Source organism: Aplysia californica, unplaced genomic scaffold, assembly GCF_000002075.1.
Source record: "Aplysia californica isolate F4 #8 unplaced genomic scaffold, AplCal3.0 scaffold00153, whole genome shotgun sequence".
NCBI classification, from domain to species: Eukaryota; Metazoa; Mollusca; class Gastropoda; order Aplysiida; family Aplysiidae; genus Aplysia; species Aplysia californica.
This window is the reverse complement of record NW_004797423.1, coordinates 176,922-193,170: the sequence shown is the minus strand read 5'-3', so window position 1 is coordinate 193,170 and position 16,249 is coordinate 176,922. Positions and strand designations below refer to the sequence as shown.

The window sequence follows — 16,249 nt, the reverse complement described above, 5'->3', positions numbered from 1 at the left end:
GGGGGCGTGCATATGTGTGTGTTTGTGTGTGTGTTTGTGAGTGTGTTTGTGAGTGTGTTTGTGTGTCTGTGTGTGTGCGTGTGTGTGTGTGTGTGTGTGTGTGTGTGTGTGTGTGTGTGTGTGTACACGTGTGTGTGTGTGTGTGTTCCTCGCAACAGAGGAGTCATTTCAGAACGAATCCCTACATGGAGTGTGTTAGAGGCCGCGACAAACCCTGATTCGAAATAATATAATTATCCACAAAATGCAGATAGAATCTTTTAAACTTCAAAGGACGAAATGATCGTCCCTTCAGACTTTCTTGCTTTGAAAAGACAGCTCTAGTTCGGCTGCACTTTTGTCGGAATTACTTTCTGGTTTTTCGTGAATGAACGGTTTTCTTGTAGGTTGTTGTTGCTAGTCTGCTGATGTCGTCGTCGTCGTCGTCGTTGTTGTTGTTTCTTCCTTTGTTATTATATGATTTCTGAATTGTTTGTCTAGACAGCCGAAATATGGGTGGATTTCCATGCAATTGAACCCCCCCCCCCTCCCCAAATCAAATAGGCCTAGTACTGATAGGGGACTGCCGAGTGCCAAGAAAATTAAGAGAGATAAAATAAGAATATTTTATTATCCCAGAAGGAAATTTTCTTGGCTGTACAGGACCGTAAAAACACATGCAGGTTTGCATAAAAATCCGAATTATATATTACTCTCATTAAAACTCAACGTGAAAAGAGTAGTAATGCTGACTACATGTACAATTCACGTCTGATGCATCATTCAACCACATACAGGAATTTAATTACAAGACCTTTAGAGTTATAGTTTAGATACATCCTCGAAAGATCAATACACATTGATGCTTATTCTGCCAATAGCCTTTTGCTAGAAGGTAAAAAAAACACTTTTACATCTTTCTTTCTTTGTTTTTAGTGGTATCTGCCGTTGCGTGATCTGACTTTTTGCATGGAAAGGGGGTGGACATTTCATCAATTCAAGTAAAATCCTATCCAGAGATCTTGCTGGATTTCTTAATGGTTCTGTCGAACTTTTCTTTATCTTTCATCTTAAAATTCCCATTCCAGCAGCAAATACGAAATAATAGCACACGTTCTATCATAGAATGATATAAAAGGGACATAATCTTATTATCGACTGGAAAACTTTTTAATTTCCTTAGTTAAAAGGAACATTCTTTGATTTACTTTTTTTTGTCCTCAAGAGCAGCGTGGGGATGCCAGTCAAGCTTGTTATAAATTGTTATTCCAAGATACTTGTAAAAGCTTACCATCTCCACCTCTTCATCTTTAATAATAAATAATAGTTGCAATCGGTCTTTTTTACTCTAATGTCTATTATTTACATGCAGAGAGGTGGTTATCACAACAATTTGTAAATACATTTACAGCGTCCCTGGATTCATTCTCATTTGTTGTTATAATCATTTTAATGTTATTAACAGAGAACATGAAAACCTCATTGTACAACCAGCCCCGCTGTACCGCCAACTTCATGCTCGCCCCAAGGTAGGCGGTATAACGAGGTTTGGGGGTATGCATAATATATATTCTGTTTCTATTTAATTTAGCCACCAAAAGCTCGATATACCGTACGTAATGATTACACTCTCTACTGTATAGCTCTCTACTCAAAGATCTCATACAACAAGATGATTCACTCCACTGAAATCCCTCAGAGATATTTTCAGTTTGCCTTTGTCGCGCACTATTGGTGCGCCAACTTTACTCTTCCCTGGGAACTGACTAAGAATAAATTAATACATTTGGGAGAGTAGTGTCCTCGTTTGAACGTAGAAACTGTAGACTCACAGCACATTCGCCCTTTGGGGAACCGGTGTCTAGTATTTTGACATTTGATTCCAAAACAAGCTTTACCTGGCTTGCGCAGAAATAATAATCTCGATATCTTTTAGCTCAGTTCCCCAACACGAGTGACAAGGGACAAGGGGGAGAAAGGAAGAATACGAACTGTTCAGTTTTGCCACCTTTAAGAGGCTGAAATGTACGTAATGCCCGCTCACATGTATTTTCAAGTAAGGCAATAACCCTCTATAGCTTGATCACTTTCGTCTGACAGCGGTTAAAACAAGATATTATGAAATCGCTCAGTTCAATCTTCTCGGATCTTTGCATATACGAGTTGGATGACCAATAGAATCTGAAAGCCCATTTATAAAAGTCACTGCAGACTAAGATTCCGACACGTTTTCTTTGATGTTAGCCTAACGCGGGTTAGATTAGAAATAATAGGGGATTTACAACGTACACCAAAAACGGTGGCGCCACTGTCTCAAAATGAGCAATTTGTAGACAAGGCTACTGTAAGCCATTTATTTTAATGATCCCGTGTAATCATCCAAAGGGCGGTTTTTAAATGTAGGGCCCAAACAAAAAGTCTTTTTTTTTAATCATTGGGTAAAGATTTTTATTTTTTTTTGTTGGTCGCTGGCCTGCAGAAGTGGCATGCAAAGTTTCGTGGGCATACGTAAATTCCTCAAGGAGCTAGAATATTTTTAACGCGGTCATACGAACATGAACAAGCTATAAAATCGCCGAGAACAAGGTGCTCGCCCTTGGTTGCAAGAGTGCTGGTTTGGACAACAATGTATTTACATCATGTACGGTAATGTACCTTCATGCAATGGTACGGAGGAAACATGGGATCTACCTGGTCTAAAAGCTCCCATACAAAGAGACATTGCAGACCATTGCAATCAGACTTCCAACGTTTAACATGCGGAATATTTAGTCGATCATGAGCAGGCTTTGTGGCCCATCAACAATAATTCTAGTCCGTCTCACATCAAAATCAATTACACAGTCATTATCACTTTTGGTGAACAGTTGAATCAGGGTATTCTTTCTGGGGGGGGGATTGCTTAGTAAGCGTTTTACGGCATTTGCAACACAATATAATGGCGACATAAGTGCCAAGATTATGGATGTTATCAGAGAGTCACGAACACAAAAAAGAAGGACGACAGATAAAGATGGTAGATGTTTGATAGGAAAGATGGAGTAAACCACAAGAGAGCACCCGACAATCGCCCAGTGTAACATGTAGAAGGTTTTGAAGTTCCGAAACAGGCCTTGTTGTCCATAAACAGTCATTCTTGTCTGGCTTTAATCGCAACCAACCCCAGTCATTATCGCTTTCAATGGACACCGGAAGGGAGGATAGCCTTGAAGATCTAATATTTCAACCCATCATGATCAACTTACTTTTGCGATCCAGCGGCCATCTGAGTTTTATCCATTCAGCCTGTCGATATGGCAAAGAATTTACAGGTTTTTATCAGATGTATTTTGTCGCTGTATTTCCGATTTATCAAGAGAGGTAGGTAGGTAGGTACTAAGCAGGTCGCCAAGTGCAGGGAGGGCATAGAGATAGTGTGACACTGTATCATCCTGGCAGTCACACAACGGGCAGTCAGGTTGGGTTTAACCCATCAACCTCAACAGTAGTACTTGTACGAGACAGAATATTCAAATATTATGCTAAATTAATTAAAAATCAAATAAATGAAACACACCAAAAGATGAAATCACAGATCCAATAATACTTTATTGTTTGTGAAAAAAAAGAACTCAGATCTTTACTTCGCCGAGTTCTGTGACACTCTAATAGTATAGGGTGGGTCAGTATGGATTTATTTCCTTTTTAAATCACTGTAAATGCTCAGAAGGGACATGACTATTTTTTATTCTCCCCGATAATATGGAATAGCACAACTGCGATTTAGTTGTAGATTTGTACATTCTCTCTAACTTAATAATGACATTTAAAAATTCTTTGGGACTTTTCTAAATTACAACTTTGACACAATATACATTTTCATACATATTATGAGTATGTTACCTATTCAACATCCCCCGCCCACCCCTAATCATTTCCTCAACTGCCAAAATGAAACAATAATAAATTTCATCAGTCCTGATTTCTTAATCGCCTAAACCATTTCAGTGGAACATTTTGTCAAAAAATACCTGTGTTTTAAAAAGTTTTTTTTCTTCTTTTAGGCTAAGAGGGTTCATAGTTCCAAGAAATCATTTTAAATGGAAGAACTAATATAAATGACTAGATCTATGTTAGCTTTTTTTAATTTAAAGAAAAAGAACAATATTATTATCCCCCTCTCCCCTCTCAAAACAAACTTTCTAAAACCTCCCCAAGCTAAAACAAATATCCTTTTAAAAAAGGCAAAAAAATAAATAAATCACAAGACAAAAAGTCATTCTGTCAATAACACTGACACACCATTGGCTTCTTCCCATGAGGAACAAGTGTGTGTCACTGTAGTGAAATCAAGTACTCATCAACATAATCAAACCAAAGAAATCGACATTTTGCTGAACATTGGCCAATTTTTCTGGGGCTTTATTTTTTTAGCTTAACACCTCTTATGTCAATTTAAAAACACATGCCTTTGTGGATTTTATTGAAAAACTATTAATCAAACGGATTGAAAATTTGCAGATTCCAAGGACACTTGAGTTTTGGAAGTCACCACACTTAGGCAATCATTTTCTCACTCATTTAATCTCTGACACCAGGTGACCCCCACCTCCTTGAATCACAAATATCTCGAATTCTGTTCAAGATAAGTGGGGTTTCTTTTTAATCAAAAACAAAATGACTGAACAAGCTTTATGATTATACTAATAACGCCCTGTGCCCAAAAACTAACCAACGCCTAATTCAACCAAATTATGACACAAAAGACAAATAATGTCACCATAATTACTCCAATATTTTGAACCCCATTCCAAACCCTATGGTTAAAAAAAAGAAATTGCCCTCCCCCCCAAAAATACATGAATTAATATAACATCTGAATATGGAAGAAAATATCAAATATATAACTGGATGTTAAAACACATGCACCAGCATTCGATGACTAAAGGTGATAGAGACAGTGATGCTGAGAGGCAAACATGAAACAGACACCAGTAAAAACGACTGCTGATTACAATGAAGGCAAAGAATGAGACACTGCAGAGTACCAGTCTATCAGCCAGAACTCTTCTGTTTAAATATCATCATCATTAGCATAAACCTCATGGCTATCATAAAAAAAAAGAAAATAACAACAAACAATTTCCGCAATCTTCCTATTCGTTTTCCTGACCAATCTATCAAAAACTGCGATATAAAAACATCTTATTCATATCTTACCAAAATTCGGCACCAAGTCATGACATGTTACAACACCCTCCTCCCCCTAAAAAATGTTTAAAATGAACCTTTTCTATTTCTGAATTGATGCTAATCACCACACAAACTAAAGAAAAGTGGTAACATCATTACAATTACATTACAAATTACATTAAACCTTCTTTTGTTGGACGGCTTGTTCAACATGTGGACGGAATTTGCAAACATTTAAATAACAAGCATCTGAAGAAAACAATTCATTCACGAACTTTACAGAATAATTATTACAACCTGGCAAGAAAAAAATGATACTTTTGCACCCACCGTAGGGAAAATGCAAGCAGCTCAACTATCACTGAAACTACTGTAAAAACACAAAAAGGGGGGGACAAATAGACTGGAGGAATGTAAACAAATAACACCTTCATGAACATGTCAAACTTGAAAATACACAATCTTAAAGTACAGGTTTCTTTATAAACAGATCTAGATACAAATTCGTTCTTTAGTTCATTGTTTTAAGTAGAGGTTTTACGGCGCTCGCAACTGCATAAGGTCATATGAGCGCCAGAAGATTAGAGGTGTTACAAGAGAGTAACAAACATTAAAAAAATGAAGGGGAGATAAGGACGATAGATGTTTGATAGGAAAGAAGAAGCAAACCACACCAGAGCACCCGCCAACCACCAACGAACTTTGTTCTTATCCATTTTTTAAAAATGTATTTCGTAAGAAACTGAAAAGGTTAACGCATACAGTTTTCTTGCAAAGACAGAAATAAAATGAAGAGGACATAATGCAAACAAGTTAGCAAACATTTTCTGTTGACAAAACCCACAGGAACGGAGTCAAAGCAGACGTTTACAACTTTCAGGCCATAGGTGGTTGGCACTGAGAAAGGGAGAATGGGAGAAAGGGAGAATGGGAGAAAGGCTCAACAAGGCATAAGCTTCCAAATTGCTGTTTAGTTCAAGTGAATAACAAAGTGTAAATTTATCAACACTGCAATCATAGACTTTTTGAAACTTCAGTCGTCAAAACAGCTTTAATGCTTTATATTCATTGTCATTGATTGTCACGTGAAAAATAAAATCAATACTTCGGGAAATCAGTAATTTTCCAGCAATAAGAAGTATTTGATCATTTCAAAGAGGTACCCACAAAAGATCAGTACATGATTTGCTAATAAAAGTAATTTGGTGCTACCAAACCGAGCTAAATAAAACCAAAAACCGAAAACTTTTGAACAAAGAGTAACTGTACATGCTTTACAGTTACCTGCCTTGTAGATATTTAGCACACAACACAAAGAGCACAGCATCTCAGGGTAGAAAAAAATACAGAGCACGAAGTCACACAACCACCACCATTGTTACAGTCAGTGAATGCCATTGATAAAACACAGTACATTATTGCTCCTGGAATGTTGATGATTAAATACCTCCACACAAGTGGAGTAATGGACATTAGAGAAAAGGAAAATTTGCAGAGAAAATATCTTGATTCCATAGAAATAGTGCAGCAAGTGGTTCTTTTGGCTCATCAACATGAACAAATAAATTTTCAAAACATAAAAATAGATTCGAAAAAACATTGCCAGCGAGCTGTTCAAACGTACTTCGCCCTGAACTTTTTTTTTTTCATTACAATTTCTTAACCTGTGATATTGGCTGCACCTGATCAAGGAATATTTGGTAAAAATTAAAATTCTAAATGTTAAAAAAGTCAAGGAAAAATTATTTAACCCACTGCATCTGAGCTACAAGTGTATTCATAGCTGCCATGCGCTTCCGTCCACTGAGCTACGACAATAGTCGTAGCAAAATACCAGTCCACAAAATCGAGTCCGAACCACTTATCCAGGTTTCTATTGAAAATAATAGGTTGCTTGTAGCTTGTAAAAACTTTTGCTTGCTTATCTTCATTCAGTTTTTCGCCAAGTACGAGTTGGCTTTGTTGTTTTGTCACTGAAAATCATGGCAAGAAAGCGAGCACTGAAATCTCCATGGACAAGATGAAGAAAAAAACAGCCACAAAAAACAACAGTGAAACGGCTATTTTTGTGTTTATAAAATACATGAATCATGTTTTTAATTTTGTTTTAGGCATAAGCGGCAAATAAAGTGAAAGTAGACGTAAATTTTTAAAAAACCCAAGGTGATCGGATCCATTTTAGTGCCTTGAAAACTTCGAAGAAAAGCTAGATCTAGATATAGATTTACTATAAGTTGTTCTGGCTAAATCGAGTGCCGATGAGTCGCAATCTGATGAAGAACATATTGTTTTCTCTGCTCTATCCTTCATCTTTCCCTCTAATAATATTAAAAGAACATTTTAAGTCATATCTAAGCAAAATAGATACATTAAATAGTTTGGCTCAATGCATGTCTAATGTTAGTGGGTCAAGTTCAGACCTAATTTCCCCCAGGCTTGCGACAAGTCAAGTGGACACAAGTGCACAGCCGCAACAATGTAGGGTGAATTGGGTTAAGTAACTGCAATTTTTCTCACTCCTGAAAAGTTTTGCTTTCTAGGCTTAGGAACATTTCAGCAGTTTGCTGACGCTATGAGTAATAACTTTACAAAAGGCTTTTGAACATCAAAATAATATCACAATTTTATATGCCTCTGGGCATTTTGATCAACAAATCTGCTCTTTCATCCATTTTCTGCAAAAGTAGACTGATCAAAGGGTGGACAAAATCCTCCTGAAAAGAGACAAAAGGCAAACATTTCATAATAAGCTCTCGTTCATTCCTTTGCCAAAAAAAGCAATAAATGCTGTAAAAAATATACATGGATACACACACATGAATAGTCATTGAATGGACATACAAAACAACTATGTTACCTTTACAGAACATGTTTTTTAAAACACTAGAATAGATAGCAGTGCAGATAAGTTGGCTCTTGGGGAACAAAATCAGTATTGGTGCTGCCATGAATATCTGTGTCATGACAAGGTGGAATCAGGTGCTCATCAATTTTTGGGTATATGGAGTTATTGGCATCTGCTTAAAACTTCGGTATTTATCTTGCTTTTGGTGAACCCCCCCCCCGTCTATCATGAATAAAAGTTCAGATATCTGCAATTGAAAGAGGTGGGGGTTGCCTGGCGTCAGACGTCAAATTAGCGAGAAAATGGCCACCAAAGTTTGGTGATTTCCAAAGTGTACTGGTTTTATAATACTATTCGGTTATTTAAGAAGCAAGCTTTCCAAATTTAACATCCTACGCTCATAGGACTGAGCCAAATAAGTAGAGAGCTTTGAAAACTGCACAAAATGACCTGAGTTTTAGAATGCCCGGTCTGGGATTCGAACCACAACCACCAGCTCCTTAGTCCAGCATGATATCAACTAAGCTATATGAGAGCCCTGGGTACAAGGGCGGAAAGAGACAAAACAAAGCTCTATAAAGAAACAAGCAGCACTGACTCTGTTCAGTCACAGAGATAAAGAACAGCTCATCAACAGGCATGCAAAGTGTGAAGTGTGGTTTCTCTACTTACCCGTCACGGCTTATAATACTTATATCCCTGCATACATTAAGTTATACATGGATATAATATTTGTGTCATTTTGTAAGTGTATTGTGTACATGAATGCCCTTATGCACGAGTGCTGCTTGTATTTTAACGCATTTGAGGGGTACTAAAATTTCTTGTACAATGCATATAGCAATGTAAATCATGGAAAAGCTCAATAAAAGTGCCATGTACTGTTATTATTACTATCATCCACAGAGTCAGGACAAAGTTTTGCAGAGAGAACGTTACTGGCTACTGAAGGAAGGCACCGTTCCAATAACGCTAAAAACAATACTTAACAAAATACAAATCACACAGCATTTTCAGATCCAACATCTTATAGGCATACACCAATATTTTGTAAGATTTGACTTACAGTCGAACTTGCTCTAACAGCCACCTGTTTAAGACAATCACCTGTACAAACGACTACTTTCCACTTCACCCATTGCATGTTTCTTTCTCCTCATAATGACATCCTATAACAATGCTGTACAAGACGTCCACATGTCTTAGATATCCACTTTTCTCCTCCAAGACGGAGGGCCATATTGGACCATTTTGACTGTACTAACATCCAAAACTTCATGCTATGATCATTGTCGAAAAAACTCTCCTTACCTTGCTATTCATCAGTTTTTCACACTTGCGTAACCATCTCTTGTCCGACTTCCTGTCATCCCCTCCTATGGAATCCTGAAAGTACATTTTTTTTTCCCATTATAATCAGGCCAAAGATCTCAAATTTAAAAAGCCGCCGGATCAGTAAATTTAAAGTAAATAAAGTAGTTAAAGTAGTTTAATAATAAATTCCATAAATTATAACAAAATACATTAAACTGAGAGGGGAGTTCTGGTGAAAGTTAAGATGAAACCTTTTAAGACTTTTCACCTGAAAGGGAATTTTTCTTGTGAGCTCTCATGAAAATTTGGTCTCCACATCACAAACTGTATCATACATACGAGTATATTCAATAAACTCAGTAGGTCATGACTCATCACCGTCATTCAACACAGAAGTATGTCAAAATTTCATAAAATTGAAAATCAAGCATATCATTACATTTGATAAGGCATATGGATTGGTCCCATTCCTCTTCTTTAAAAAATAACGGATTTTGAGGAATTAAACATTTTGAATTAACATAATATCACACCCGAAATAAAAACTGGGGTTTTTTTGGTCCTCCTAAACACTTGGCATATTGACATACAACAATGATGAAAGACAGCAATGAATTGAACCTCATACACTAAAATCCCCTCCCCCCCTCCCAGCCCCCACACATACACACTCACCTGGCTGTCCCTATCCCCATCCGCACTCATAATGTCCTCCAAGTCTGAGTGGCTAAGATTGAGGATGTCCCGCGCCTTGTCCTGAGCCCTCATCAAGGACATGTCCTCCTCCCTCTGACAGCGCTCCTGGCTGGCTTTTGCTTCTTTCATTTTGGTCCGGGCTCTATCTGTGCGGCTGATAAGTTCTGCACCGAGGATCTGACGAGAAATTAATTGCAAACTTTTGACTCATAATGCAAAGATACAGCTGAAATTGTCTAAGACTGCCACCTATTTTCAAAGAGAAAAATCATTGTCTTAAACAGGTGGAAGTTTTAGTAACTGTGATTATGTTGTTAAATAAAACACAAGGGAGGAAATGGGAAATGGCCCTTTCTACATGTGATCGTCTTATACAGGTGGCAGGTGAAGAGAAAAATGATTGTCTTAAACAGATAGATGTCTTATACTGTATCATTATGATATTTAAAAATAAACACAAGGGAGGAAATGGGAAGCGGCCATTTGTACAGATGATCGTCTTATACAGGTGGCCATTTGAATAGGAGCGACTCTATTTTCAGAAGGGGACAACCACCCAGGTTAACAGGATGGATGTTGGATTACTCCTGAAACACAAATTAAGCCATAGAAAGATATGGGAAATAAGTCCTAGTTAAGAACATTTAGAAAACTAGACATTAACTTTACGATCTAAGAGGAATTTGAGGTGCTGTGAAGGCAGAAGGCATTCTTGTCAACTTTTGAGATATGTCTGTATGCAATACTGCCTGCGAGTAGTTGAAAGGGATAACATAAAGACCAGTAGTTCTGTAAAGATCAACATTCAGTCCAGTAGTATTATAAGGGTTATCACAAAGTCCACCCCACCTTGACCATAGACTGGAACTGGGCCAGCCTGGTCTGTGCGATGGTCAGTTTGTCCTTGGCCGCGTCGATGGCCGCCTCCGACTGTGTGGCCAGCCCGTGCAGCTGTTGTTGGGCCGACACTTCCAGCTCCGACAGCGCAGACTCCAGGCCGGTGCGGCACGACGTTGCTTCTTTCAGCTGCTTCACCTGAATGACGGGTACCAAAAAAAACAACCCCAAAAGTCAAATATGTAAATTTAATCTATATATCTATATATCTATATATATCGCTACCTTAGATTCACGAAGTCCTATCTGCTCAGTACCTAGTTTTGAGAAATTTGAGTTTCACACATGTCAAGATTTTTTTAATGCAATTCGAAACAACTCCGAATAATCCCACAATTTTGATAGAGCAGATAGAACATTTGGTTTTTTACCTCATGGTATCAGTAACTCAAAATGGCCCAAAGTGTTAGATATAACTTTGCAATAGTGATGTGTCACGACATGGTAGAATCAGAGCGCTAGTTAATACCTGGGGCTGATGATGCAAGCAAATTTTTAAAAGTAAAAAACAAGGAGGAAATTAGCAATATCAACTGGAGGAACACTGGACTGGGAAAGGAAGTGCTACTGTAAAAAAAAAAACACACACAAAAAAAAGCCTAAAATAGTTCTCAAAAGATACAGCTTAAGGTGGTTAAAGCCACATAACTTCTGAAAACCCATCTATAAAATATCAGGTCTTCACCTTGTGATCCAAGTCTAGCGAGACTTTGATGAATTTGTCTTCGTATTCTTTCTTCTCCTTCATCACCAGATTGATTCTTTTCCTGAGGGATTCCACCTGGAAAGACGCACAAAGGGAAAAGTTACAAATGAGCCAAGAGTCAAATAACACTGAGTCCTTTGAGAGTTCTTCCTGTCACCCCAAGGTTACCTTACGGTGATTTATTAGTGATTTATCAATGATTTATTAACAATTTATCAATGACATATGAGCCATTTATTATTGACGTAATAGTGATTTATTAACAACTTATCAGTGATTTACTAGCCATTTATTATTGATTTATCAGTGATTTATTATTGGTTTATCATTGACTTAGTGATTTATCAGAAGTTTTTCAGTGATTTACCAGTGAACACAACTAATCTGAAAACAGCAGCAATCCAAAATCAAATCAAATCTGGGAAGTCTTTAATTCTATTTGAGCAACATATTTTAACCAAAATGTCTGGCAGTCCCCCAGATCTCAGTTTATGCGGACTCCGCTGTAGTTGAAAGAGTACAGATGTGATGGCAAAGATAACAGTACTACTACTGTTAAACTTATCCAGGACGGCGATCCATTGTCGTGGTAAAATAGTGGTCACTTAGACAGGTAGACATCTTGGACAATGTCACAATTTCTTTTAATTCGCAAGTTTTTTTTGGGGGGGAGGGGGCGTGTCTTTTGTACAGGGGTACAGGTGGTTGTCTTGGACAGGCAGCCATTGGAGCAGGTTCGACAGTAGAATCCCTGATTTTTTTCTTGTATTTGAGCAACTTCTCTAATCCGAAATCCTGATTTAACTGTGGAGAAAATTCGGCGGTACTGCAGAATTCAGTTCAAGCACACCCCATTGTAAAACGACAAAAGTCCCTACCTGCACTTTCAACTTGTTATTTCCGTCTGCAAACATCTTTATCTTTGTTTGTAACTCCTCCTGAAAAAAGAGTTACATGAGAATGACAATGATTTAAAATATAGGAGGATGGTAATGATTCAAAATATGCAATGATATATACAGAGTTCTCTAGAGAGGTCTAACTCAAATTTATCTCTTAATCTAAAGTATGCAGTTTCAGTAATATAATTTTCTTTATTAATCATAAATTATGAGGGAAATAACGAAACAAAACAAAACTATATTGAACGATGCTCATTGATACCTTTATTTGATAACGGCTTTATATAGAAACCTCAAGAAAGCGAATGAGAGAGAGAGAGAAAGAGGAACAGAGAGAGGCACAGAGTGAGAGACAAAGAGAGAGAGAGAGAGAAAAAGAGAGAGAGAGAGAGAGAGAGGGAGAGAGAGAGAGAGGGAGAGAGAGAGAGAGAGAGAGAGAGAGAGAGAGGGAGAGAGAGAGAGAGAGAGAGAGAGAGAGAGAGAGAGAGAGAGAGAAATACAAAAGTAAAAAATTAACCTAAAAATGTCTGAAGAAAAGGAATAACGTGGAGAGTAACATAAAACCACATTATTTACCACATTGTTTGCGTCTGTCTTGTTCACATCTTGGGCATGCTTCAGTTTGATTCGTTGACTCTCCAGCAAGTTGCGTTTTTGGTTCACATCTCTCTCCAGATGGTTGATTCTGGAAAAGAACATTTGAAATATCATGGATATGATAATAAAAAGAACAGTACGGATGAAATAATAGATAGCATATCTGTGCTCCACAGCATGCTCTATGCGCTTTACAACTATCAATACTAAGCAGACTTTAGAACACTTAGAAACATCCTCCACATACAGGGACGCATACAGATACGTACGTCATTTGTGATTTGTCCCCTTGTCATGGAAGTCTCTTCTGTAAAATGTGTGTTTATGTGATGTTGGCGAGTAGCCTTGAACACTGAATAAACACTAACACCTACTTTGACATTCTGGAAAAGAGCATCTCCCAAAAAAGGTTTACCGCAACTCACTGACTCTTTCTTCTACATCTCCTGACTCCTTCGTACTGCTATCTTTCAACCACGCCCCCTCCTGATCTTAGGGTACATAAGATCAAACACCTTTCCCTCTCTGATAAGGGCAAAAAATCTTGGAAGTCTCACGTGCAAGTTTTCAACATTACAGACCTCTTGATGTTCTCAAATCAATAAGAGTAGACTTCGGCCACCACATGCGCAAAATTCAAAAACTTCTAAATTCTAAACAGAAAATATCCCAGTCCATATAAAAACATATAGAGTACCTTTGAAATAGGAATGTGGTTGCCTGAAGGCAATGGGGCCCTTTGAAGTAGGAAAAACATTGATAGCTGTTTAGAAGAACAACTCCTTTATACGTATCTGTGTTTATTCCAATGGCCACTGAAAGCAGTCACTCGTCATTTTGGGGAGAAGCTTCAGCCTCTGGGAGTGGCTGCGCGGATTTAATGAGTTAAAAAGTATGTATGAGCAGTTCAGACCTACCCTGGCACCCATAAATTGAAACAAGTGCTATGAAACATTTAAATTGAAGCTCAAAGAGAGTATCCCGCTTGTTGATCAGTCTGAGACGGCCGCACAAGATAGCATTGCACTCAGAATCCCATTAGCAACACGCAGCAGTGATCGAGAACAGTTTAACTTTTTTAAGGACATAAGAGGTATGGTGTCCAAAAAATTAAATCCAATTTTTTCAAAAGTACATAACAGGTGTAAAAAAATGTTCAGGCCAAAGAACTAGAACTCAAATGGCCGCTGGATTGGAAAAGTGTAAAAATGTGGATTTCTTTGATTTCATTATTTTGCCGAGGGCTCGATTCCTCCACACTGCGACACACTTGTATTTTGTACCTGTCTTGCAAACTCCTCACTTGCTCCTGCAAGCTGTCGTTCTCTGTCTTTGCACTCCTCAGAGAAGCAGACTGTCTAGACACCTCACTGGTCGCCACCTGACCAAAACAAAACACAAGCATTTTATTTCTGGCTAAAGGTCTGTGATAAATTCCTGCCTGTGGTAGAAAGATGCATCTGAGGTGATATGTGTATTATTATCACCTATATTTTTCTCGTCAAATTGAATTTTTATTTAATTAATATAAACAAATTCTCTGTATATCTATGTGTGTTTCTACTATTCCTGTACAGCCAAGAAAAAATTTCCCACTGGGACAATTAAGTACCATCTTATCTTACCTTATCTATATTTTTCATCTCAGAAAAACTTCTCAGGACATGTACGTCAAATTATTCACAGCATATTGAGGCAACATACAGTACAACAAGGCTATAGCGGGACTTTTTGTTCCAGAAGACAAATCCCGCTGTTGGCAAGTTCCAGCTATAGGAAAGCAAAGGGGAATTACCGAAAAATTTCTTTAAATCTACATGATTTCCTCCCTTCCATATATATAAAATTTGTGCAAAAAATTTTACTTTTTGGCCTAGCCTAGGACTAGAGCTAGGCCTATCGTCTCCTCAAAACTATTTTATCCTAAGTGTATTTAAGTAGCCTAAAGAGGCACTTTGGACAAAATAGTTCCTGTGCAAACGCTACGGCACATCCCTTTTGGATGGCACACATAACGCGTCTCTCCGCACTATCTCTCTCTGCCGCCGGCCCCAACTCACTCATCACTGGACTGGGCAATCACAACGCCGCACCCCTGACTGCCTGATTGGAGCCCGCCTACAGCACACCCAACACAGCTACTAGACCTCGTTCAATCTCCCGCTGTATCGAAGTTTGGGATTTTCCTGGCCCTATTATATCAAAGCACAGGTAATTGAGTTTACATAGACAAAAAAGTGGATTCCGGTAAGGTCCCCGCTGTAGGGATGGTCCCGCTGCAGCGGATGCTGCTATAGTCATGTTCTACTGTACTGCAATGTTATCTCTAATCTGTTTGTTTTCTTTTTTAAATTTAATATAGGCATTTTCATGACTCATCGACACAATTTGGGTCGTTTAGAGGCAGGCTTTGACCCTGCCTGTTAAGGCCAACCAGGGTTGAGAAGGATATAACATTGCGGATGGAAAACCGAAATACTCTGTAAAAAGTCTCCCTGCTCAGGAATTGGACTCGGGTCTCCTGCGTGCGATGGCGAAGCGCCTAACCACTACATCACAAAAGCCAGTTCTCTAATCAGTGAAACGCCCATAAATGGAACAAACATTACGAATAAAACAGGAAGATGGAGGTCTATCCAACAGGCCAGCTAATGCAATCTGAGATTTCTAAAAATAAAAGACTGTATTACAGTTGAGTTAAATCCAGAAATGTATTCACAATACATGCAGACAACATGGAATGAAATAGGCTCATAAACAAAATTGCATAGAGCATGTGTAACAAAGTCTGTTGGATTGAGGATCCACCCCAGAAAGTCAAAGGTCCTAAGGATAGATGCACAATGAAAGGAGCAAGTTACAACAGATGGAAATGCACTTAAAGACATCGAATCCTTTTGCTATCTTGGGAGTATAATTGACAAAGAGGGAGGAACAGGTGCTGAAATAAAGTCACGCAACGGAAAGGCAAGGCTGCTTTCAAATCTTTGAACAGGATTTGGAGGACCAGGGATATCTCACTTTGAAAGAAGCTGAGGATTTTCAACTCAAATGAGAAGTCAGTCTTGTTGTATGGGTGTGAGATATGGAATGCATCTCAAACTTGAATAAAGAGGATCCAGGTTTTCATGAACAAGTGAC

At 38.2% G+C, this 16,249-nt stretch overlaps 1 protein-coding gene across 1 annotated transcript in view; it reads right to left on the bottom strand.

The window, feature by feature from the left end:
• Positions 1-6,173: 6,173 nt before the first annotated feature.
• The window catches only part of LOC101857329 (centlein), a gene marked incomplete in the record, with an annotated part of 66,328 nt that continues 56,252 nt past the window's right edge, over positions 6,174-16,249 (bottom strand). The window contains 8 exon segments of the mRNA XM_013081953.2: positions 6,174-7,865; positions 9,308-9,382; positions 9,986-10,183; positions 10,856-11,041; positions 11,589-11,684; positions 12,488-12,547; positions 13,088-13,196; positions 14,392-14,489. Of these exon segments, the coding sequence (XP_012937407.1) occupies positions 7,776-7,865; positions 9,308-9,382; positions 9,986-10,183; positions 10,856-11,041; positions 11,589-11,684; positions 12,488-12,547; positions 13,088-13,196; positions 14,392-14,489 (912 nt within the window).